The sequence below is a fragment of the Tachyglossus aculeatus genome, chromosome 5, assembly GCF_015852505.1.
Source record: "Tachyglossus aculeatus isolate mTacAcu1 chromosome 5, mTacAcu1.pri, whole genome shotgun sequence".
Lineage (NCBI taxonomy): Eukaryota > Metazoa > Chordata > Mammalia > Monotremata > Tachyglossidae > Tachyglossus > Tachyglossus aculeatus.
The window spans coordinates 8,399,286-8,425,506 of record NC_052070.1 but is presented as its reverse complement, the minus strand read 5'-3'; the positions used below and the strand labels follow the sequence as shown (position 1 = coordinate 8,425,506).

The window sequence follows — 26,221 nt, the reverse complement described above, 5'->3', positions numbered from 1 at the left end:
TTGCCCAAAGTCACCCAGCTGACAAGTGGCGGAGCCGGGATTTGAACCCATGACCTCTGACTCCAAAGCCCGGGCTCTTTCCACTGAGCCACGCTGCTCCTCTAATGACAATTCACTGTCTCTCTATGTTGCCAACTTGTACTTCCCAAGCACTTAGTACAGTGCTCTGCACACAGTAAGCGCTCAATAAATACGATTGATTGATTGATTGATCTGTCTCCCCCTTCTAGACTGTGAGCCCGCTGTTGGGTAGGGACCATCTCTATATGTTGCCAACTTATACTTCCCAAGCGCTTAGTCCAGTGCTCTGCACACAGTAAGCACTCAATAAATACGATTGAATGAATGAATGAATGAATCTCCATTTTACAGATGAGGTAACTGAGGCCCAGAGAAGTGAAGTGACTTGCCCAAAGTCACACAGCTGACAAGGGGCGGAGCCGGGATTTGAACCCATGACCTCTGACTCCAAAGCCCGGGCTCTTTCCACCGAGCCATGCTGCTTGTATCCACCTCAGCGCTCAGTACAGCGCCTGGCACATAGTAAGGGCTTAACAAACACCACAATTATTATTATTAGTCAATCAATCGTATTTATTGAGCGCTTACTGTGTGCAGAGCACTGTACTAAGCGCTTGGGAAGTACAAGTTGGCAACATCTAGAGACGGTCCCTACCCAACAGCGGGCTCGCAGTCTAAAAGGGGGAGACAGAGAACAAAACAAAACATACTAACAAAATAAAATAAAATAAAATAAAATAAAATTATTACTATTACTATAATATTACTATTATTACTAGATACAGTGGGCAGCCAGAACTCCTGGGGAAGCAGCAGGGCCTAGTGGGAAGAGCCCAGGCACGGGAATCAATCAATCAATCAATCGTATTTATTGAGCGCTTACTGTGTGCAGAGCACTGTACTAAGTGCTTGGGAAGTCCAAGTTGGCCACATATAGAGACAGTCCCTACCCAACAGTGGGCTCACAGTCTAGAAGGGGGAGACAGAGAACATCTGGGTTCGAATCCTGGCTCTGCCACTTATCTGCTCTGTGACTTTGGGCAAGTCTCTGTGCCTCATTTCCCTCACCTGTAAAATGGGGATTAAATCATCCTCCCTTCAGTGTAGACTGTGTCCAAACTGATTATCTTGGATCTAGTTCAGCGCTCAGTACAATGTGGACTGTGTTAACAGCCATTGGAAAACATTTAGTAAATATTTATTATTCTTTTTATTTTGTTAATGCTGTGCATCTAGCTTTAATTCTATTTGTTCTGACGATTTTGACCCCTGTCTACGTGTTTTGTCTTGTTGTCTGTCTCCCCCTCCTAGATTGTGAGCCCATTGTTGGGTAGGGACCGTCTCTATTATGTTGCCGACTTGTACTTCCCAAGCGCTTAGTACAGTGCTCTGCACACAGTAAGCGCTCAATAAATACGATTGAATGAATGAATGAATGCCGGGGTGGCTCCCAAGGAGATCGGGTTGGACGCAGGCCTTGTCCCGCAGCGGGCTCTTACCATGTGTATTACTCTATTTATTTATTTATTTATTTATTTATCTTATATTACTCTTTATTTACTTATTTTATTTGTACATGTTTATTCTATTTATTTTATTTTGTTGATATGTTTTGTTTTGCTGTCTGTCTCCCCCTTCTAGACTGTGAACCCACTGTTGGGTAGGGACCGTCTCTATATGTGCCGATTTGTACTTCCCAAGCGCTTAGTACAGTGCTCTGCACACAGTAAGCGCTCAATAAATATGATTGAATGAATGAATAAACACGACAATGAATGGTACATAGCAAGTTCATTCATTTATTAATGGTATTTATTGAGTGTTTATTGTGGTATTTGTTAAGTGCTATGTGCCGGGCACCGTACTAAGCGTTGGGGTGGATGCAAGCAAATAGGGTTGGACACAGTCTTTGTCCCAAATAATAATGATAATAATAATAATAATAATAATAATAATAATAATCATGGCATTTGTTAAGCGCCTACTATGTGCAAAGCACTGTTCTAAGCGCTGGGGGGATACAAGGTGATCAGGTTGTCCCGCATGGGGCTCACAGTCATCTGCGAAGCCATCTCTGGGCACTTCAGGGGGCCCCAGAAAGCAGGCCCCTCTGTTTTGTTGTGAGTACTTGGTGGACGCTTGTCAGCTGTGTGACTTTGGGCAAGTCACTTCACTTCTCTGGGCCTCACTTACCTCCTCTGGAAAATGGGGATGAAGACTGTGAGCCCCCCATGGGACAACCTGATCACCCTGTAACCCCCCAGCGCTTAGAACAGTGCTTCATTCATTCATTCATTCCGTCGTATTTACCGAGCGCTTACTGTTTGCAGAGCACTGTACTAAGTGCTTGGGAAGTAGGGAAGCAGCGTGGCTCAGTGGAAAGAGCCCGGGCTTTGGAGTCAGAGGTCCTGGGTTCAAATCCCAGCTCTGCCACTTGTCAGCTGTGTGACTTTGGGCAAGTCACTTCACTTCTCTGGGCCTCAGTGACCTCCTCTGTAAAATGGGGATGAAGACTGTGAGCCCCACGTGGGACAACCTGATCACCTTGTAAATTCCCCAGCGCTTAGAACAGTGCTTTGCACATAGTAAGCGCTTAATAAATGCCATTATTATTATTATTATTATCCCCATTTTACAGATGAGGGAACTGAGGCTCCGAGAAGTGACTTGCCCAAGGTCACACAGCCGACATGTGGCGGAGCCAGGATTCGAACCCATGACCTCTGGCTCCAAAGCCCGGGCTCTTTCCACTGAGTCACGCTGCTTCACATGGGACTCCCCATTTTACAGATGAGGTAACTGAGGCACAGAGAGAAGACAGCAGACAGGTGGCGGAGCCGGGATTAGAACCCATGACCTTCTGACTCCCAAGCCTGTGTTCTATTCACTACACCAGACTGCTCCTCTATTGTATGCAGAGCACTGTACTAAGCGCTTGGGAGAGTACACTATAACAATAAACAAACTTAAGGGCCTAACGAATACCACAAAAAAAAAAAAACAACCTCGACTTATTTTGATCAGGGAATGGATTTGATTCCCAGACCAGCAGACAGCCAACACGATGCAAATAATAATGATGGCATTTTAATGGAAAGTACACGGGCTTCGGAGTCGGAGGTCATGGGTTCGAATCCCAGCTCCGCCACTTGTCAGCTGTGTGACTTTGGGCAAGTCACTTCGCTTCTCTGTGCCCCAGTTACCTCATCTGTAAAACGGGGATGAAGATTGTGAGCCCACCGTGGGACAACCTGATCACCTTGTAACCTCCTCGGCGCTTAGAACAGTGCTTTGCGCATAGTAAGCGCTTAAAAATGCCATCATCATTATTATTTGTCCTGTATATATGTATATATGTTTGTACATATTTATTACTGTATTTATTTATTTATTTTACTTGTACATATCTATTCTATTTATTTTATTTTGTTAGTATGTTTGGTTTTGTTCTCTGTCTCCCCCTTTTAGACTGTGAGCCCACTGTTGGGTAGGGACTGTCGCTAGATGTTGCCAATCTGTACTTCCCAAGCGCTTAGTACAGTGCTCTGCACACAGTAAGCGCTCAATAAATATGATTGATGATGATGCAAAGGATTCAAATTCCGGTTCAGGTGGGGAGAATCTGACCCATACGAGACGGGCGGGGGGAATCCTCCCAGAAATCAACCCCAGCCGGCCACAGAAAGAACCGGGAAAAAACCCCAGGATGAAAACGATCTCTTTGCTAATGAAATAATTTATTTCTTTTAACAATCAAACGTTACAGAAGTTTACATACACACAGCAAGTTTCTCTCAGACACGGAGTTTCTAGAAAAAAATCCACGCGCTACCGGTAATAAAAGCACCATTCTCTGTGGTCTTGACAGAGGATTTACAATCGGCGAGGTAATATACGCGAGGGACCGAATCGTACGTCTGGAAACACAACTCATCCTCCCGTCTGCTGCTTCCCCGTTTTGGATGGGGTTCGCCGAGCGGAAGGCGGCCCCCCAAAAACCGAAGGCTAAACCGCAGCGTTACAAAGAGCACCGGTTCTAGGAATAAGTCATAAAGGCAAGTTTGGTTCTCAGGTTCAATTTAGGAAACGGAGAACTGAAAGAAAAAAAAAACACATTTTTTTTTCTTCTGTGGCATCGAATTAAACAAGGATCAATCTACGGGTGGGGCTGTGTGACCGATCTTTGGATTCTCAGAGGTGACGGAGGTATTTTTCTCGATCGGGGAACAGCCGCGTAGAAAAGAACGGCCCGCGCGGATCGGCGCCGCGAGACGATTCTTCCCGCAAGAACAGGGAACGTGAAATTCATCCGTATCACACTGACACACACGCAAAAGAATCACGATAAATCACACATCAGATGGCCCCCAGCTTGGATTTTCTTTCAAAATATAGAGTATCCAGAGGCCTAAGAGCAACAGACAATCACTTTATCTAGGCTGAGGTTGGGGTTTTTTGGTCTCTTTCCCCTCCAGCGATGGTTCCTACCAATCATTCCGTCATTCGGTCATCATCATCACCATCAATCGTATTTATTGAGCGCTTACTATGTGCAGAGCACTGTACTAAGCGCTTGGGAAGTACAAATTGGCAACATATAGAGACAGTCCCTACCCAACAGTGGGCTCACAGTCTGAAAGACGGTCGTAGTTATTGAGCGCTTACTGTGCGCACAGCACTGTACTAAGCGCTCGGGAGGGGACAATAGAACAATAAACGGACACATTTCCTGCCCAAAGCGAGGTAGCATCTGGCTGGTGTTGTCTTGCAGCTTCTAAATGCCTCGGTACACGGGGAGGGGGCTCCTGGCTTCTTTCTAGTCCCTGGAAGCCCCCAGTCACGTAGGGAAAGTGGGGAGGGTTGGGAATGGCAACAGTCCTAACGGAAAGACAGACCGAGAGGCCCGGGAGCCGATAGGCCCCATGGAGCTTGGCGGGTGGGGAGGCGGGGTGTCCAAAAAAGAGGATTCTTCCCAATACAATACTGTGTCAAGAACCTGAATCGGTTATTTTTCTACAAAGTGGAAGGAGGAAAACTCCCCAAAAAAAGAAACCCCCAAATTCACCCTTCCACCCCGAGATATTGCTAGGAATCCCAGTTCTGTCCAGTTTGCAATGAGCCAAGGCTTCCCTTAATAATAATAATGACAGCATTTATTAAGCACTTACTATGTGCAGCGCACTGTTCTAAGCGCTGAGGAGGTTACGAGGCGATCGGGTTGTCTCACAGGGGGCTCAAAGTCTTAATCCCCATTTTCCAGATGAGGCCCAGAGAATCAATCAATCAATCAATCAATCGTATTTATTGAGCGCTTACTGTGTGCAGAGCACTGTACTAAGCGCTTGGGAAGTACAAGTTGGCAACATATAGTGAAGTGACTTGCCCAAAGTCACACAGCTGACAATCGGCAGAGCCGGGGTTTGAACCCATGACCTCTGACTCCAAAGCCCGGGCTTTTTAGACTGTGAGCCCACTGTTGGGTAGGGACTGTCTCTATATGTTGCCAATTTGTACTTCCCAAGCGCTTAGTACAGTGCTCTGCACATAGTAAGCGCTCAATAAATACGATTGATTGATTGATTTCCACTGAGCCACGCTGCTTCTCCTTAAAAATGAGGATGGAAGCGGATGGGAGAGGAGAAGCTGACGGTGAAACCAGGGACCCGGGGCCTTCGCGGTCTCGGTTAAGAGACGCGGGAACGGATCGCCTCTGGATGGGAGCCTGAGGTCCGTGCCCGGCCTGGCACGGCGGGCTCTGAGATGCCCAAGATGGACAGCGTCTTGAAGAACCGTTGGGCAGAAGCCAAAAGAACAAAAAAAAGCCCCCTCGAACTAACTAGATCCTGGGTGTCAAGCTGATAAAGGGGAAAGTGCTATTTTGGAAAAAGGGGAGACAAGAGCATCTCTACATAGATGGGTCTGTATTAGACAAGGGTCTCATCACCGCGAGGGTCTCGCTTGGCTCATCGAACAAAGGTCTGGGTTGATTCTTTTCCGATTACGGATCTCACCCACCTCTTTTTCCCTTTTCGGACGGCGGAGACGGCCCCGGGTAAGTGCAGGTTTTTTTATCTGGAAAGAAATCGGGTTTTCACCCCAAGATGCGCCTCTCTAGATACGCTCGTTTCGAGGTTCACCCGTCCAAGTCCTAGAGGCTGGAGGCTTTTTCCAGTCCCCACCCCCTCCCCTTCACCCCCCCAGCCCCTCCCCACCGGCCTCCTTTCCCTCCCGCTGCTTCCGCATCCCATCCGGAATGCCGCCTCGCTTCTCTACCCCGCTCCCAAACTCGGCTGGACGTTAAATGCTGGTGGACCGGTGAATTCCGGAGCCGAGGCGAGACCATCGGGCTCTCCTTTTGGGAATGTCGGGGTGGGGGGGCGTGGGGGCCGTGTCCGCTTGCGCACGGGACAGAGAAAGTGTTGTGGAAAGCCAGCTTGATGCTGGTGTGGATTTGAAAAAAAGAACCCCTCAAAACATCTCCAGAGTTCCCCATTCTTAGGCAGTCAAATGGAAAAGGACCAGACAAACAGTGCTGAGGTCAAATAATCACGGTTTTATATAGCGGGGCAAAACACATTTGATATTTCAACCAAAGAGACAAAGATGGAGTTGAACTCAAAGATGCATGACAATCAAATTACAGAAAAGATTTGAGTCTTTCAGACTTCTCGTTTCTAAATTAAACAGACAAGTACACATTTTCTCTCCCTTTCCCTCTCCCAATTCACACCCACAAGCTGTCCCCAGATCCGAAGCTCCTCCGTTGCCTTAAACCAGGCAATCGCAACTGTAGCTCAGGACTTGTGAGAATCCTTAATGTAACATTTAATTAACAATGGGAGAAAAAAAAAAGCTTGCGAGGCCTCTCAAAATGCATCTGAGTACAGACCTCAAAGTGCGCGTATATTTATTTTTTCCAGCCACCTTACAGGCTGAGCTAGCTCTCTGAAGACTACTTTTCTGTTTGGACTCAAAGAGCAGGCTAAAAATCGCCAAGGCATATACACGTTGTAATTTCAGTGCAAATCTTCTGCTGGTTATCGGAAAAATCCCAGCCATTTAAAAACAAACAAACACAAAATTCCTTCTTTTCCCCCCCAAAACACACGAAAAAAAAACCCAAAAACAAAGCGAGAGAGAGAGAGAGCGCAGGAGAAAGAGAGAAGGTTTTGGAGTTCTAAGAAATCCACCAGCCCGATTCCCATCTCTTAAAAGTTAGTCTCATCGAAAAAATCCAAAAGGAGCTAAAGAAAGGAAATCTAGTTTTTTATTTAGGCTGCTGACCATTGAATGTTTGAGTGAATGGGGGGTGCACGCGTGCGGACGTGAATACACATCTGCACACACACACGTGTGTATTTTAAAGACCGCCGGGCAGCAGGAAAGCACACGTCAATAAGCCCCCGACCTCTGAGCTCTGGTAGCCTTCTATGTGAAGTGGCCGCTTCTCAGCTGGACCTTAGGGATGCTCGACTCGCTCTGTGCCCATTTCTCCATCACGGAATGTATCAATTCCAAGGAAGGGATCCGTCCGAATGGCCACACCTCAAAAGAGGTCGAAAAACAATCGGGCCGGGTGGATATCGGGCGGATACAACAGAGCCGCTTCGGTGGGCGGGGTGGGGGCGAAATCTTACGTACAAAGTTCCGAAACATCTATAAAAGCGCAGAGTCGTAAGAAGTTGTCTCCGCTGCATTCTTTTATATAAAAATGAATAAACAGTATTTATAGATTCGGGGCTTTTATGTACAGAACCGTGTGCTCTGTGTTGCTTGGATAAAAATGCTACGAGAAGGGATGGCGGGGCGGAGCCGGAGCCAAATGTAAAATCGGGCTTCTAGATCGGCAAACCATAAACGCGGTTTGAGGGCAGGGGGGGACATAATAAAAAAAAAAGAATAACAAAAATAATAATCGTCAAAAAAAAACAAAACATATTCAACCAGGTGAAGGCCAGCTTTCCTTCCTAGTAAGTGCTCTGTCGAGTTGCAATAGCCCCAAAGAGCTGACCCTGGTGTCCTTTTTGACATTAGAAGGAGAAGCAGGGAGAGAGGGAGAGGGGGCTAGGCCTCTGAGGAGGTGGGGAGCGCGAAGGTAACTTCCCAGCTCCGTTTTTTGCTACGTTTCCTGGTAAAAAACACAGGCCCGAATCGATCGGATCAACCGCCGCGTGAGCTCTGTGTTGAGGGGAAGCGGGTGGAGGGGATTTCTTCGTCTCAGAGGCGGAGAACGGATGGGGAGCGGGGTCTCTGACCCACCGGGTTGGAGTTGGGGGGGGACCGCCTGACTTGTGAGGAGGAGGCTGAGGACAGGGGGTCGGGGCGCCGGGCCCCTGGAGACCCCCTCCAGGACCCGGCTCTGGAGGAAGTGACTGGCGGTTCCCCTGGAGGTGAAAGTTGGGTGGAGTGCGGCTTGGGGTGGGGACTGGCTTCTGCAAATTCCCAGGGAAAACCCAGTGCCCGGGCCGGCACGTGGCTAAGTGAAAACGCGGCCGTCAAAGCTGGCTTCGGGGTTTTTAAGCTCTGGGTTTCAACCCGTTTGAAAGCAGAAAAAAAAAAAGAGAAGAAGGGTGGGGTGGGGGACGAAAAATACCCCAAAACAGAAGTGGTTTGATTCCTTCAGGTTTCACAGAGTAGGCCCGGCTTGGACCCGGTGGCTAGGTGAGAGGCACGGACAGAAAAACAGGAGGAGGAGGTCAGGGACCTGGCTGAGATTTGGCGGGAAGCTCTCGGACGGAGGGGGGATGGAATGGACAGTCTCCTGGGGACAAGTGATGGAGGGCGAGAGATGGAGGGAGAAAGAGACACCGAGAGAGAGACAGAGAAGCTAGTGGATGGGATCAGACGCGTGTCCTCCAAAGAGTAGCTCGGCAGTAACCCGCAACCTCGCGCGCTGCTGGGAAACCCGGCCAGAACGGCTTTTGGGGCGGGAAGGCGGTAAACGTGCCCGCTACCTAGCGAGGTCCGACGGGGGGAGGAGACCCCGAGAGGTGGTGGGCCCGGCTCCGGGGCTGCCTCTTATAGGCCGAGGCACGTCTTGTGATCGTCCTGGAGGTTTATTCTCTTAACGCTAGAGCTAGAGTAGCCCTCATCGCTATAGAGGCTCTGCAGGCTGCCCCTTTCATCGGAATCACTCACACTGCTGCAGCTCCAGTCCAGCTCGCCCGTCGTGAGGTAGTCGTCTGTGCTTTCAACGTCCACGTCCATTTCTTCTGCAGGCGGGCAGATGGAGGGGGGCAGAGGGGGACGGGGGAGAGGGGGAGGAGGAGCACAGGGAGAGGAGGAGGACAGGGAGAAGAGGGAGGGGAAAAGGTGAGGGATAGGAGGAGAGGGAGAGGAGGAGGAAAAGGAGAGGAGGAGGACGGGGAGAAGAGAGGAAGAAATGAGGGAGAGGAGGAGAGAGAGGAGAAGAGGGAGAAGAGGAGAGGGAGAAAAGAGGGAGAGGAGGAGGACAGGGAGAAAAGAGGGAGAGGAGGAGGACAGGGAGAAAAGAGGGAGAGGAGCAGGAAAGGGAGAGGAGGAGGACAGGGAGAAAATAGGGAGAGGAGGAGGAAAGGTAGAGGAGGAGGACAGGGAGAAAAGAGGGAGAGGAAGAGGTGAGGGACAGGAGGAGAGAGAGGAGGAGAGGGAGAAAACAGGGAGAGAAGGAGGACAGGGAGAGGAGGTGGACAGGGAGAAAAGAGGGAGAGGAGGAGGAAAGGGAGAGGAGGAGGACAGGGAGAAAAACGGGAGAGGAAGAGGTGAGGGAAAGGAGGAGAGAGAGGAGGAGAGGGAGAAAAGAGGGAGAGAAGGAGGACAGGGAGAGGAGGAGGGCAGGGAGAAAAGAGGGAGAGGAGGAGGAAAGGGGGAGGAGGAGGACAGGGAGAAAAAAGGGAGAGGAAGAGGTGAGGGAAAGGAGGAGAAAGAGGAGGAGAGGGAGAAAGGAGGGAGAGAAGGAGGACAGGGAGAAGAGGGAGAGGAAGAGATGAGGGAGAGGAGGAGAGGGAGAAGAGGAGGACAGGGAAAAAAGAGGGAGAGGAGGAGGAAAGGGAGAGGAGGAGGAGGACAGGGAGAGGAGGAGGAAAGGGAGAAGAGAAGAGGGAGAGGAAGTAGTGAGGGAGAGGAGGAGAGGGAGAAGAGAAGAGGGAGAAGAGGGAGAAAGGGAGAGGAGAGGGGGAGAGGAGAGAAGAGGGAGAAGAGGGAGAGAGGGAGAGGAGAGGGGGAGAGGAGAGGGAGAGAAGGAGGAGAGAGAGAGGAGGAGAAGAGGGAGAGGGGGACAAGGAGAAGAGGGAGAGCAGGTAGAGAGGGAGAGGAAAAGGAAGAGAGGGGAAGGGGGAGGAGGAGAGGAAGAGGAGGAAAGGAAGAACAGGAGGGAGAGGAGGAAGAAGAGAGGGGGAGAGAGGGAGGGAAGGGAATGGGGGAAGAGAGAGAGGGAGAGAATGGATGAGAGAGGATGAGAGAGGCAGAGGGAGGAAGAGGGATGGCGAGAGAGGGGGATGGGGGAGTGGAGAAAGAGGGCTGAAGGGACGTGGCCACCTTGACCATCCCAACTTGAAGGAATGGCTTTGGCCCCGGTGGCCCAGAGAATTCAGGGAGCAAGCTGGCGGCCCACTCCCGGCTGAGGCCTGACCCGGCGGAGGGGAAGAGGTTGGGGGAGGCGGAGGGGGCCGGTCCCCCCGCCCCGGGAGCCCGCCCTCACCTCGGTCCGAGTCGGAGCGCTCCGAAAAGATGGTGGAGCCGAGGCTGTTGGTCCTTATCCTCTCCAGCTGCCTCTTCAGGTGTCGCTGCTCCCGTTGCAGCTGGTCTATCTGGTGCACTGCTTTGCGGTCGCAATCTTCCAGTTTCTGCGGGGGCGGTGGGAGCGCGGTGGGGAGATAATTATAGGGGTCCCCGGGCCGGGCAAAGCCCACTGCCCAGGACACTCGTCCCTCTCTCTATCCCCCGCATCTTACCTTCTTCCCTTCCCCACAGCACCTGTATATACGTTTGTACACATTTGTTACTCTATTTATTTATTTATTTTACTCGTACCTATCTATTCTATTTATTTTATTTTGTTAGTATGCTTGGTTTGGTTCTCTGTCTCCCCTTTTTAGACTGTGAGCCCACTGATGGGTAGGGACTGTCTCTAGATGTTGCCAACTTGTACTTCCTAAGCGCCTAGTACAGTGCTCTGCACACAGTAAGCGCTCAATAAATACGATTGATGATGATGACGATGACCAACCGCCCCGCTTCCGTTCTACTTTTTATTTAAATAATCCTTGGGAAACACTTACTACTTAAGAGGCAGTCCACTAAGCCCTGGGGTAGATATAGCCCATCCTCTAGACTCAAATAGGTCTCTTTATTGGACTCCCATCTTCTTCCAAGCGCTTAGTCCAGCGCTCTGCACGCAGTAAGCGCTCAGTAAACACGACTGAATAAATGAACGAACAATGGTACTTGTTAAGGGCTATCGCTGTTCAAAACACCGGAGTAGACACAAGTTAAATGTAGGTTTCTCCAGAGAAGCAGCGCGGCTCCGTGGAAAGAGCCCGGGTTTGGGAGCCGGAGGTCACGGGTTCTAATCCCGGCTCCGCCACTTGTCAGCTGTGTGACTTTGGGCGAGTCACTTCACTTCTCTGGGCCTCGGTTCCCTCACCTGTCAAATGGGGATTAAGACGGTGAGCCCACATGGGACAACCTGATCACCTTGTAACTCCCCCAGCGCTTAGAACAGCGCTTGGCACATAGTGAGCGCTTAACAAATACCAAAATTATCATTCATTCAATCGTATTTATTGAGCGCTCACTGTGTGCAGAGCACCGTACTGAGAGCTTAGCACTGTACTCCAAAGCACAGAGTCAGGGCTCAATAAATACGACCGCCCGACGGAGCAGGCGGGGACAGGGGTAGGGCTACCATTGTTATTCAGTGGAAAGAGCCCGGGCTTTGGAGTCAGAGGTCATGGGTTCGAATCCCGGCTCCACCACATGTCTGCTGTGTGACCTTGGGCAAGTCACTTCACTTCTCTGGGCCTCAGTTCCCTCATCTGGAAAATGGGGGTGACGACTGTGAGGCCCATGTGGGACAATTTGATTACCTTGTATCTACCCCAGTGCTTAGAACAGTGCTTTGCACATAGTAAGCGCTTAACAAATACCAACATTATTATTATTATTATTATTAACTGTCACCTCGTTGTGGGCAGGGAAAGTGTCTGTTGATTGTTCATTCGATCGTATTTTAGACTGTGAGCCCACTGTTGGGTAGGGACTGTCTCTATATGTTGCCAATTTGTACTTCCCAAGCGCTTAATACAGTGCTCTGCACACCGTAAGCGCTCAATAAATACGATTGATGATGATGATGATGCTTGGCACATAGTAAGCGCTTAACAAATACCAACATCATTATTATTATTATTATTATTAACTGCCACCTCGTTGTGGGCAGGGAAAGTGCCTGTTGATTGTTCATTCATTCGATCGTATTTTAGACTGTGAGCCCACTGTTGGGTAGGGACTGTCTCTATATGTTGCCAATTTGTACTTCCCAAGCGCTTAGTCCAGTGCTCTGCACACCGTAAGCGCTCAATAAATACGATTGATGATGATGATGATGCTTGGCACATAGTAAGCGCTTAACAAATACCAACATCATTATTATTATTATTATTATTAACTGCCACCTCGTTGTGGGCAGGGAATGTGTCCGTTGATTCTTCATTCATTCGATCGTATTTTAGACTGTGAGCCCACTGTTGGGTAGGGACTGTCTCTATATGTTGCCAATTTGTACTTCCCAAGCGCTTAGTACAGTGCTCTGCACACAGTAAGTGCTCAATAAATACGACTGATGATGATGATGATGCTTGGCACATAGTAAGCGCTTAACAAATACCAACATTATTATTATTATTATTATTAACTGCCACCTCGTTGTGGGCAGGGAATGTGTCCGTTGATTGTTCATTCATTCGATCGTATTTACTGAGCGCTTACTTCCCGTTTCCCTGTTTTGACGCCTGCCTCCCACCTTCTAGACTGGGAGCCCGTTGTCGGGTAGGGATTGCCTCTCTTTGCTGCTGATTTGTACTTCCCAAGCGCCTAGTCCAGCGGTCCGCGCCCAAGGAGCGCTCAATAAATATGACTGAATGAATGAATCAATCAATCAATCGTATTTATTGAGCGCTTACTATGTGCAGAGCACTGTACTAAGCGCTTGAATGAATGAATGAACGTGTGCGTTGTTCTACAGTTTTCTCCAAGAGCTTAGTCCAGGACTCGGCACGCAGGGAGCGCTCAGTAAATAGGACCGAACGAATCGATGAATGAGGGGAGAGGTTTAGCCGGGGGAGGCCTCCGGCGGAGGGAGGGTCTGAGGGTCCCCGGGATCCCCGACGAACCTTGATGTGCATCTTGGCTTTGGTGAGTAGACTCAACGTCGTATGACGGCTGGCTTCCGGCCCCAGGGGCACCAGTCCCTTCAATTTATCCAGGCACAAGCGGAGGTGGGCCCGTCTGAAACCGCAAGCCGGGACAGCGTTATCATCATCATCATCATTCATCGTATTTATTGAGCGCTTACTATGTGCAGAGCACTGGACTAAGCGCTTGGGAAGTCCAAGTTGGCAACACAAAGAGACAGTCCCTACCCAACAGCGGGCTCACAGTCTAAAAGGGGGAGGCAGAGAACAAAACTAAACGTACTTACAAAATAAAATAAATAGAATAGATATGTACAAATAAAATAAATAGAGTAATAAATATGCACAAACATATATACATAAGTGGTGGACAAGTGACAAGTGGCGGAGCCGGGATTTGAACCCATGACCTCTGACTCCAAAGCCCGGGCTCTTTTCCACTGAGCCACGCTGCTTCAGCCACTTGTCAGCCGGGTGACTTTGGGCAAGTCGCTTCACTTCTCTGGGCCTCAGTTCCCTCAGCTGGAAAATGGGGATGGAGGCTGGGAGCCCCCCGTGGGACAACCTGATCTCCTTGTAACCTCCCCAGCGCTTAGAACAGTGCTTTGCACATAGTAAGCGCTTAATAAATGTCATTATTCTTATTATTATTATCCTCACCCTTTCCTTCCGGCGGGATTTACATCGCGCTAGACGTGATACGGAGCGTGGCTCAGTGGAAAGAGCACGGGCTTTGGGAGTCGGGGGTCATGAGTTAGAACAGCGCTTCGCACATAGTAAGTGAGCCCACTGTTGGGTAGGGACTGTCTCTATATGTTGCCAATTTGTACTTCCCAAGCGCTCAGTACAGTGCTCTGCACATAGTAAGCGCTCAATAAATACGATTGATGATGACGATGACCGTCTCTACATGTTGCCAACTTGGACTTCCCAAGCGCTTAGTACAGTGCTCTGCACACAGTAAGCGCTCCGGCGTGGCTCGGTGGAAAGAGCACAGGCTTTGGAGTCGGAGGTCATGGGTTCGAATGCCGGCTCCACCACCTGTCTGCTGTGTGACCTGGGGCAAGTCACTTAACTTCTCTGAGCCTCAGTTACCTCATCTGTCAAATGGGGATGAAGACTGTGAGCCCCATGGGGGACAACCTGATCACTCTGTATCCCCCACCCAGCACTTAGAACAGTGCTGTGCATATACTAAGCGCTTAACAAATACCAACATTATTATTATTATTAATAAGTACGATTGATTGATTGATTGCACACAGTAAGCGCTCAATAAATACGACTGAATGAATGAATCGTAAGTGCTTAACAAATGCCATCATTATTATGGGTTCGAATCCCGGCTCCGCCACTTGTCGGCTGAGTGACCTTAGGCAAATCACTTCACTTCTCTGGGCCTCAGTTCCCTCATCCGGAAAATGGGGGTGAAGACTGTGAGCCCCCCATGGGACAACCTGATCACCTTATATCCTCCCCAGTGCTTAGTACGGTGCTTTGCACATAGTAAACGCTTAACAAATGCCATCATTATTATTATATATAGGGTTCTAGTGGCCTTCCCAAGTGCTTAGTGCTGTGCACACAGTGAGCGCTCAATAAATACGTTTGAATGGAATTGAAGGAGCGTGGCTTCTGCGGATAGAGCCTGGGGCCGGGAGTCAAGAAAGATCCCGGCTCCGCCACGTGTCTGTTGAGTGACCCTCGTCAAGTCACCTCACTGGGTCTCAGTTCCCTCATCTGTAAAATGGGAATTGTTATTATTATTAATATTCATTCATTCATTCAATCGTATTTATTGAGCGCTTACTGAGTGCAGAGCACTGTACTAAGCGCTTGGGAAGGACAAGTTGGCAACATATAGAGACGGTCCCTACCCGACAGCAGGCTCACAGTCTAGAAGGGGGAGACAGAGAACAAAGCAAAACATAGTAACAAAATTCATTCATATTATTATATAGAATGTATATTATATAATATTTATATAATTATATAATATATTACATATATTATATACATATGATAATGGCATATATAATATATATTATATAGCATTATATTAATAATAATAATAATAATAATGGTATTCGTTAATCAATCTTATTTATTGAGCGCTTCCTGTGTGCAGAGCACTGTACTAAGCGCTTGGGAAGTCCAAGTTGGCAACATATAGAGACAGTCCCTACCCAACAGTGGGCTCACAGTCTAGAAGGGGGAGACAGAGAACAAAACCAAACACATTAACAAAATAAAATAAATAGAATAGATACATACAAGTAAAATAGAGTAATAAATATGAACAAACATATATACACACATACAGCGCTTACTATGGGCCAGGCACCGTACGTGAGGCTCCCAGTCTTCATCCCCATTTTCCAGATGAGGGAACTGAGGCCCCGAGAAGTGAAGAGACTTGCCCACGGTCCCACAGCAGACCGGAACCCACGTCCTCTGACTCCCAGGTTAAAAATCCGAAATGCGGGAGTTTAAACCAGAGAGTGTGACTAGTTCGAGCGACGAAAATCCCCAGTCCCACCGCAAGCGTTTCAGTTTAAGTCGGCCTCACGCCGACTTAACCACAAAACCACCGCCCCGTAAGGGAATCCGGCTCTACCGTCTGGACCGGACAGCGCTCTGCACATAAGTAAGCGCTCAATAAATACGATTGATGATGATGATGACCGGAGCCACTTTTGAACACCAACAGTTCCTCTTTCGAACGCGGACCCTAATAACCGAGGCGGGACCGTGGAGAAAAACTTCGAACCCATCGAGAATTGTAGGTCAGCCCCAGGGAGGGTTTAGAGAGTGTGTCCTACAGCACGTCCGTCCGTATCTGTCATTTATTTATTTCTAGTCATGTCTGTCACCTGTATATATGTACATACCTCATCATCATCATCATCAATCGTATTTACTGAGCGCTTACTATGTGCAGAGCACTGTACTAAGCGCTTGGGAAGTACAAATTGGCAACATATAGAGACAGTCCCTACCCAACAGTGGGCTCACAGTCTAAAAGGGGGGATATACCTGTATATATATATATATATATATATATATATATATATATATATATGTATATATACATATATATATATGTTTGTACATATTTGTCACTCTATTTATTTATTTATTTTACTTGTACATATCTATTCTATTTATTTTATTTTGTTAGTATGTTTGGTTTTGTTCTCTGTCCCCCCCTTTTTAGACTGTGAGCCCACTGTTGGGTAGGGACCGTCTCTAGATGTTGCCAACTTGGACTTCCCAAGCGCTTAGTCCAGTGCTCTGCACACAGTAAGCGCTCAATAAATACGATTGATGATGATGCTGATGATGTCTCCCTCGGCTCAAGACTGTCAGCTCGCTGTGGGCAGGGAACGTGTCTGTTTATTGTTCTATTGCCCTCTCCCAAGCGCTCAGTACAGGGCTCTGCACACAGTAAGCGCTCGATAAATACGATCGGAAGAATGAATGGGGGGAAGGTGGAGAAACGGCAGGAGGGATTTGGACAGCACAGATTTTTCCCTCCGTCTAGACCAGAAGCTGGCCTTGGGCGTGGAATGTGCCTATTCATTCATTCATTCATTCATTCATTCAATCGTATTTATTGAGCACTTACTGTGTGCAGAGCTCTGTACTACTAATAATAATAATGATGGCATTTGTTAAGCACTTACTATGTGCAGAGCACTGTTCTAAGTGCTGGGGGGGGATACAAGGTGATCAAGTTGTCCCACTTGGGGCTCACAGTCTTCATCCCGATTTTACAGATGAGGGAACTGAGGCTCAGAGAAGTTAAGTGACTCGCCCAAGGTCACACAGCAGACATGTGGTGGAGCCGGGATTCGAACCCATGACCTCTGACTCCAAAGCCCGGGCTCTTTCCACTGAGCCATGCTACTAAGCGCTTGGACGGCAGGAGGGATTTGGAGAGCACAGATTTTCCCCTCCGTCTAGACCAGAAGCTGGCCTTCGGCGTGGAATGTGCCTGTTCATTCATTCATTCAATCGTATTTATTGAGCGCTTACTGTGTGCAGAGCACTGTACTAAGCACTTGGACGGCAGGAGGGACTTGGAGAGCACAGATTTTTCCCTCCGTCTTAGACCAGAAGCTGGCCTTGGGCGTGGAATGTGCCCGTTCATTCATTCATTCAATCGCATTTATTGAGCGCTTACTGTGTGCAGAGCACTGTACTAAGCGCTTGGACGGCAGGAGGGATTTGGAGAGCACAGATTTTTCCCTCCGTCTAGACCAGAAGCTGGCCTTGGGCGTGGAATGTGCCTGTTCATTCATTCATTCAGTCGTATTTATTGAGCGCTTACTGTGTGCAGAGCACTGTACTAAGCGCTTGGACGGCAGGAGGGATTTGGAGAGCACAGATTTTTCCCTCCGTCTAGACCAGAAGCTGGCCTTGGGCGTGGAATGTGCCTGTTCATTCATTCATTCAATCGCATTTATTGAGCGCTTACTGTGTGCAGAGCACTGTACTAAGCGCTTGGACGGCAGGAGGGATTTGGAGAGCACAGATTTTTCCCTCCGTCTAGACCAGAAGCTGGCCTTGGGCGTGGAATGTGCCTGTTCATTCATTCATTCAATCGTATTTATTGAGCGCTTACTGTGTGCAGAGCACTGTACTAAGCGCTTGGACGGCAGAAGGGATTTGGAGAGCACAGATTTTTCCCTCCGTCTAGACCAGAAGCTGGCCTTGGGCGTGGAATGTGCCTGTTCATTCATTCATTCAATCGCATTTATTGAGCGCTTACTGTGTGCAGAGCACTGTACTAAGCGCTTGGACGGCAGGAGGGATTTGGAGAGCACAGATTTTTCCCTCCGTCTAGACCAGAAGCTGGCCTTGGGCGTGAAACGTGCCTGTTCATTCATTCATTGTCGTATTTATTGAGCGCTTACTGTGTGCAGAGCACTGGACTAAGCGCTTGGACGGCAGGAGGGATTTGGAGAGCACAGATTTTTCCCTCCGTCTAGACCAGAAGCTGACCTTGGGCGTGGAATGTGCCTGTTCATTCATTCATTCAGTCGTATTTATTGAGCGCTTACTGTGTGCAGGGCACTGTACTAAGCGCTTGGACGGCAGGAGGGATTTGGAGAGCACAGATTTTTCCCTCCGTCTAGACCAGAAGCTGGCCTTGGGCGTGGAATGTGCCTGTTCATTCATTCATTCAATCGTATTTATTGAGCGCTTACTGTGTGCAGAGCACTGTACTAAGCGCTTGGACGACAGGAGGGATTTGGAGAGCACAGATTTTTCCCTCCGTCTAGACCAGAGGCTGGCCTTGGGCGTGAAATGTGCCTGTTCATTCATCCATCCATTCATTCATTCAATCGTATTTATTGAGCGCTTACTGTGTGCAGAGCACGGTACTAAGCGCTTGGAAAGTACAAATCGGCAACATCTAGAGACGGTCCCTACCCAACAATGGGCTCATAGTCGAGGAAGGGGAGACAGACAACAAAACAAAACATGTGGACGGGTGTCGTCAGAATAAATAGAATTATAGCTAGATGCACATCACTGACAAAATAAATAGCATAGTAGATATGTACAAGTAAAATAGAGTGATAAATCTGTCCAAGCGCTGTACTTCCCAAGCGCTTAGTACAGTGCTCTGCACACAGTAAGCGCTCAATAAATACGATTGATGATGATGATGATGTCCAAACATCTGTACAGGGGCTGTGGGGAGGGGAAGGAGGTAGGGCGGGGGGGATGGGGAGGGGAGAGGAAAAAGGGGGTTAATTCTGTTGCGATGTTCTCTCCCGAGCGCTCAGTCCAGTGCTCTGCACACAGTAAGCGCTCAATAAATACCACTGGCTGATCCACCTCCCTCCTTGGGTTTTACCCAGCGGGTTCACCCCCATGGCATCCTATGAAAGAAAGGGGAATTCTTCCTCTCTCGCTGCAGTTTCCAAAGGAACCAGGAAACAGAGTGAGAGCAATTTAATATTTCCTTTTAAGTCACTGGGAATTCTGCTTCGGGGGAGGCAGACGGGAGGGAATTTCTCCATTAAAGGGATCTGCAGGGGGGGGCTCTGGAATTCATTAATCATTAATCAATCATATTTATTGAGCGCTTACTGTGTGCAGAGCACTGTACTAAGCGCTTGGGAAGTCCAAGTTGGCAACATATAGAGACGGTCCCTACCCAACAGCGGGCTCACAGTCTAAAAGGGGGAGACGGAGAACAAAACCAAACATACTAACAAAAAAAAATAAATAGAATAGATATGTACAAGTAAAATAAATAAATAAATAAATAGAGGGAATAAATTCAGGGGGAATGGTTCGGAATCTTCCCTTTCCAGGCAGGACTTTGGGGGAAACTGGGAGAAGATGTTCCCTCTTCCTTCGTCTGGGAGTCCCTTGAGGGGCGGGGACTAGGTCCTACCTAATTGTCTTCTATCTACCCCAGCGCTTAGTACAGAGTAAGTGCTTAAAAGCAGAAAAAAGGAGGGAGGAGGAAAGAGGAGGAGGATGGAAGGGAGGAGGAGGGAGGAAGGGGAAGGAAAGTGAGGAGAAGGAGGAGGAAAGTTAGCAGCGCAGCTCAATGGAAAGAGCCCGGGCTTTGGAGTCAGAGGTCATGGGTTCAAATCCCGGCTCCGCCAACTGTCAGCTGTGTGACTTTGGGCAAGTCACTTCACTTCTCTGGGCCTCAGTTCCCTCATCTGGAAAATGGGGGTGAAGACTGTGAGCCCCCCGTGGGACAACCTGTTCACCCTGTAACCACCCCAGTGCTTAGAACAGTGCCTGGCACATAGTAAGCGCTTAATAAATGCTATCATTATTATTACGGCGTAATTCTCAACTGCTGTTTTGGGACTTGAATACAAAACGCTAATTTCAGGTGGAATGAAGGTAGACTGTGGTTTTTAGATTAGAACAAAACCATCTCTTTAAAGGCTTTCTAAGTCCCTCATGCGAAAAAGGATCATTATCCTCAAGTGCTTATCCCCAGTGCTTGGCACATAGTAAGCGCTTAATAAATGCTATCATTATTATTACGGCGCAATTCTCAACTTCTGTTTTGAGACGACTACAAAAGACTAATTTCGGGTGGAATGAAGCTAGACTGTGGTTTTTAGATTAGAACAAAACCATCTCTTTAAAGGCTTTCTAAATCCCTCATGCGAAAAAGGATCATTATCAAGTGCTTATCCCCAGTGCTTAGAACAGTGCTTGGCACATAGTAAGCTTTTAATAAATGCTATCATTATTATTACAGCATAATTCTCAACTCCTGTTTTGGGACTTGAATACAAAAGGCTAATTTCAGGTGGAATGAAGCTAGACTGTGGTTTTTAGATTAGAACAAAACCATCTCTTTAAAGGCTTCCGAAGTCCCTCGTGCGAAAAAGGATCATTATCCTCAAGTGCTTATCCCCAGTGCTTAGAACAGCGCTTGGCACATAGTAAGCTCTTAATAAATGCTATCATTATTATTACGGCGTAATTCAACTCCTGTTTTGGGACTTGAATACAAAAGACTAATTTCGGGTGGAATGAAGCTAGACTGTGGTTTTGAGATTAGAACAAAACCATCTCTTTAAAGGCTTTCTAAATACCTCATGAGAAAAAGGATCAGTATCCTCAAGTGCTTATCCCCAGTGCTTAGAACAGTGCTTGGCACACAGTAAGCACTTAATAAATGCTATCATTATTACTACAGCGTAATTGTCAATTCCTGTTTTGGGACTTGAATACAAAAGACTAATTTCGGGTGGGATGAAGCTAGACTGTGGTTTTTAGATTAGAACAAAACCATCTCTTTAAAGGCTTTCTAAGTTCTTCATCCGAAAAAGGATCATTATCCTCATGTGCTTATCCCCAGTGCTTAGAACAGTGCTTGGCACACAGTAAGCACTTAATAAATGCTACCATTATTACTGTGGCATAATTCTCAACTCCTGTTTTGGGACTTGACTACAAAAGACTAATTTCGGGTGGAATGAAGCTAGACTGTGGTTTTGAGATTAGAACAAAACCATCTCTTTAAAGGCTTTCTAATTCCCTCATGCGAAAAAGGATCATTATCCTCAAGTGCTTATCCCCAGTGCTTGGCACATAGTAAGCGCTTAATAAATGCTATCATTATTAATATGGCGTAATTCTCAATTCCTGTTTTGGGACTTGACTACAAAAGGCTAATTTCAGGTGGAATGAAGCTAGACTGTGGTTTTGCGATTAGAACAAAACCATCTCTTTAAAGGCTTTCTAAGTTCCTCATCCAAAAAAGGATCATTATCCTCAAGTGCTTATCCCCAGTGCTTGGCACATAGTAAGCGCTTAATAAACGCTATCATTATTATTACAGCATAATTCTCAACTCCTGTTTTGGGGCTTGACTACAAAAGGCTAATTTCGGGTGGAATGAAGCTAGACTGTGGTTTTTAGATTAGAACAAAACCATCTCTTTAAAGGCTTTCTAAGTTCCTCATCCAAAAAAGGATCATTATCCTCAAGTGCTTATCCCCAGTGCTTAGAACAGTGCTTGGCACATAGTAAGCTCTTAATAAACGCTATCATTATTATTACAGCATAATTCTCAACTCCTGTTTTGGGACTTGACTACAAAAGGCTAATTTCGGGTGGAATGAAGCTAGACTGTGGTTTTTAGATTAGAACAAAACCAACTCTTTAAAGGCTTTTGAAGTCCCTCATGCAAAAAAGGATCATTCTCCTCAAGTGCTTATCCCCAGTGCTTGGCACATAGTAAGTGCTTAATAAACGCTATCATTATTATTACAGCATAATTCTCAACTCCTGTTTTGGGACTTGACTACAAAAGGCTAATTTCGGGTGGAATGAAGCTAGACTGTGGTTTTTAGATTAGAACAAAACCAACTCTTTAAAGGCTTTTGAAGTCCCTCATGCAAAAAAGGATCATTCTCCTCAAGTGCTTATCCCCAGTGCTTGGCACATAGTAAGTGCTTAATAAACGCTATCATTATTATTACGGCGTAATTCTCAATTCCCGTTTTGGGGCTTGACTACAAAAGGCTAATTTTGGGTGGAATGAAGCTAGACTGTGGTTTGAGATTAGAACTAAACCATCTCTTTAAAGGCTTTCTAAGTTCCTCATGCGAAAAAGGATCATTATCGTCAAGAAAGACTGGCTGTCTGACGTCTGTGATGGGAGTCACTGGGTTCATTCTGTGAACAAAAAACCCCCACGGATGATAGCGTGGCCTAGTAATAATAATAAGGATGGTATTTGTTAAGCGCTTACTATGTGCAAAGCACTGTTCTAAGCTCTGGCGGGGATACAAGGTGATCAGGTTGTCCCATCTGGGGCTCACAGTCTTAATCCCCATTTTCCAGATGAGGGAACTGAGGCCCAGAGAAGGGAAGTGACTTGCCCAAAGTCACCCGGCTGACAATTGGCGGAGCCGGGATTTGAACCCATGACCTCTGACTCCAAAGCCCGGGCCCCTTCCACTGAGCCTCGCTGCTTCTCTACTAGGTAGAGCCCAAGCCTGAGAGTCAGAGGTCATGGGTTCTAATCCCGGCTCCGCCGCTTGTCTGCTGCGCCACCTCGGGCCAGTCGGTACACGTCTCTGGGCCTCAGTTCGCTCATCCGTAAAATGGGGATGAAGACTGGGAGCCCCACGGGGGACTGGGGCTGTGTCCAACTTGATGATCTTGGATCTGCCCCGGCGCTTAGTACAGTGCCTGGCACCTAGTAAACACTTTACAGATACCATTAAAAAAAAAAACCCAGCGGCCAGTTCCGGTTTGAAGGCCTTGGGCGCAGCGGAGAGGCTACGGAGGAGTAATTTACAGTCGGTTAATCGGATTTATTGAGCGCTTACTGTCTGCGGAGCACTGTGCTAAGCGGTTGGGAGAGTCCAATATAAATGTGACAGACACGTTTCCTGCCCACAAAGAGCTTACGGCCTGGAAGGGGAGAACAATCTGCTCCTCTTCCTTTCGCGCTCAAGTCAATCCATCTGTGGTATTTACTGAGCACCTACTCCGCAACAGAGCCCTGTACTGAGCGCCCGGGCATTCACAATGGGCTGAACTGTCTTCTCCCTTCTGCGCCCCTCTCACTTGCTCCTTCATTCATCCTCCCTCCCATCCCCACAGAACATATCTATACATCTGTATAGATCATCATCATCATCAATCGCATTTATTGAGCGCTTACTGTGTGCAGAGCACTGTACTAAGCGCTTGGGAAGTTCAAATCGGCAACATATAGAGACAGTCCCTACCCAACAGTGGGCTCACAGCATAGATCTGTCATTTATTATAATATTAATAATAATAATAATGTACAGTGCTCTGCACACAGTAAGCTCTCAATAAATACGATTGATTGATTGATTGATTGTGATATTGTCCTCTCCCAAGCACTTATTATTATTAATAATAATAATAATAATAATGGTATTTCATTCATTCAATCGCATTTATTGAGCGCTTACTGTGTGCAGAGCACTGGACTAAGCGCTTGGGAAGTACAAGTCGGAGACATCTAGGGACGGTCCCTAATAATAATGGCATTTATTAAGTGCTTACCATGTGCAAAGCACTGTTCTAAGCGCTGAGGGCGGGGGGTACAAGGTAATCAGGTTGTCCCCCATGGGGCCCACAGGATTCATCCCCATTTTCCAGATGAGGGAACTGAGGCCCGGAGAAGTGAAGTGACTAGCCCCAAGTCACACACCCTTCCCAACAATGGGCTCACGGTCGAGAAGGGGGAGACAGACACGAAACAAAACATGTGGACGGGTGTCAGGTGGTCAGAATAAATAGAATTAAAGTTAAAAGTACATCATTAACAAAATAAATAGAATAGTAAATACGTACAATTTGTTGAGTGCTTACTATGTGCCAAGCACTGTTCTAATTTATCTTTTTTTATATATTAATATCTGTCCCCCCGCTCCAGACTGTGAGCTCACTGTTGGCAGGAATGTGTCTGTTTGTTGTGATCCCACTGTTGGGTAGGAACCGTCTCTATATGTTGCCAATTTGTACTTCCCAAGCGCTTAGTACAGTGCTCTGCACACAGTAAGCGCTCAATAAATACGATTGATTGATTGATTGATTGATTGATTGATTGTGATATTGTCCTCTCCCAAGCACTTAGTACTGTGCTTTGCACACAGTAAGTGGGAAGCAGTGTGGCTCAGTGGAAAGAGCCCGGGCTTGGGAGTCAGAGGTCGTGGGTTCGAATCCCGGCTCCGCCACTTGCCAGCTGGGTGATCTTGGGCAAGTCACTTCACTTCTCCGGGCCTCAGTTCCCTCATCTGTCAAATGGGGGTGAAGACTGTGAGCCCCCCGTGGGACAACCTGATTACCTTGGATCTACCCCAGCACTTAGGACAGTGTTTGGCGCTTAACAAATCTCATTACTATTATTATTATTATAAAAATAACTGAATGAACGATTGAAAAGCACCCAATCCAGTGCTCTGCGCACAGTAAGCGCTCTCTAAATTCCAAGAATGGATTGATGGATGGATGGACGGGTTGATGGATGGCTGCCCTGCCTTTAATAATAATAATAATAAAAATTATGATATTTGTTACGCCCTTAAGAGAAGCAGCGTGACTCAGTGGAAAGAGCCCGGGCTTTGGAGTCAGAGGTCATGGGTTCAAATCCCGGCTCTGTCAATTGTCAGCTGTGTGACTTTGGGCAAGTCACTTCACTTCTCTGTGCCTCAGTTCCCTCATCTGGAAAATGAGGATGAAGACTGTGAGCCCCCCATGGGGCAACCTGATCACCTTGTAACCTCCCCAGCGCTTAGAACAGTGCTTTGCACATAGTAAGTGCTTAACAAATGCTATCATTATTATTATTATTATTCAAGCAAATCAGTTTGGACCCAGTCCCTGTCCCACGTGGGGTTCACAGTCTCCATCCCCATTTGACAGTTGAGGGAACCGAGGCCCAGAGAAGTGAAGCGACTTGCCCAAGGTCACCCAGCAGACTAGTGGCGGAGCCGTGATTAGAACCCACGACCTTCTGATTCCCAGGTCCGGGTAGCAGTGTGGATCAGTGGAAAGAGCCCGGGCTTTGGAGTCAGAGGTCATGGGTTCCAATCCTGCCTCTGCCAACTGTCAGCTGTGTGACTTTGGGCAAGTCACTTCACTTCTCTGTGCCTCAGTTACCTCATCTGTAAAATGGGGATCAATCAATCAATCAATCAATCGTATTTATTGAGCGCTTACTATGTGCAGAGCACTGTACTAAGCGCTTGGGAAGTACAAATTGGCATCACATAGAGACAGTCCCTACCCAACAGTGGGCTCACAGTCTAAAAGGGGGAGACAGAGAACAGAACCAAACATACCAACAAAATAAAATAAGTAGGATAGAAATGTACAAGTAAAATAAATAAATAAATAGATAAATAGAGTAATAAATATGTACAACCATATATACATATATACAGGTGCTGTGGGGAAGGGAAGGAGGTAAGACGGGAGGATGGAGAGGGGGGCGTGGGGGAGAGGAAAGAAGGGGCTCAGTCTGGGAAGGCCTCCTGGAGGAGGTGAGCTCTCAGCAGGGCCTTGAAGGGAGGAAGAGAGCTAGCTTGGCGGATGGGCAGAGGGAGGGCATTCCAGGCAAGGGGATGACGTGGGCCGGGGGTCGATGGCGGGACAGGCGAGAACGAGGCCTAACGGTGAGGAGATTAGCGGCGGAGGAGCGGAGGGTGCGGGCTGGGCTGGAGAAGGAGAGAAGGGAGGTGAGGTAGGAGGGGGCGAGGTGATGGACAGCCTTGAAGCCCAGGGTGAGGAGTTTCTGCTTGATGCGCAGATTGATCGGTAGC

The 26,221-nt window shown here is 47.7% G+C and overlaps 1 protein-coding gene across 5 annotated transcripts in view; it reads right to left on the bottom strand.

Moving 5' to 3' along the window:
* Positions 1-3,809: 3,809 nt before the first annotated feature.
* MXD1 (MAX dimerization protein 1) overlaps positions 3,810-26,221 on the bottom strand; it is a 60,954-nt gene continuing 38,542 nt past the window's right edge. The window contains exons 4-8 of one of the 5 annotated variants that reach the window (XM_038747180.1): positions 13,392-13,506; positions 10,700-10,844; positions 9,160-9,233; positions 6,037-6,093; positions 3,810-4,115 (exon numbers count right to left, since the gene is read on the bottom strand). In XM_038747180.1, the coding sequence (XP_038603108.1) occupies positions 4,101-4,115; positions 6,037-6,093; positions 9,160-9,233; positions 10,700-10,844; positions 13,392-13,506 (406 nt within the window). In that variant the 3' untranslated portion in view covers positions 3,810-4,100. Of the gene's footprint in view, positions 4,116-5,611; positions 6,094-6,559; positions 9,234-10,699; positions 10,845-13,391; positions 13,507-26,221 lie in introns of those variants that run through there. The other 4 variants (XM_038747179.1, XM_038747176.1, XM_038747177.1 and 1 more) reach the window with 4 other exon arrangements.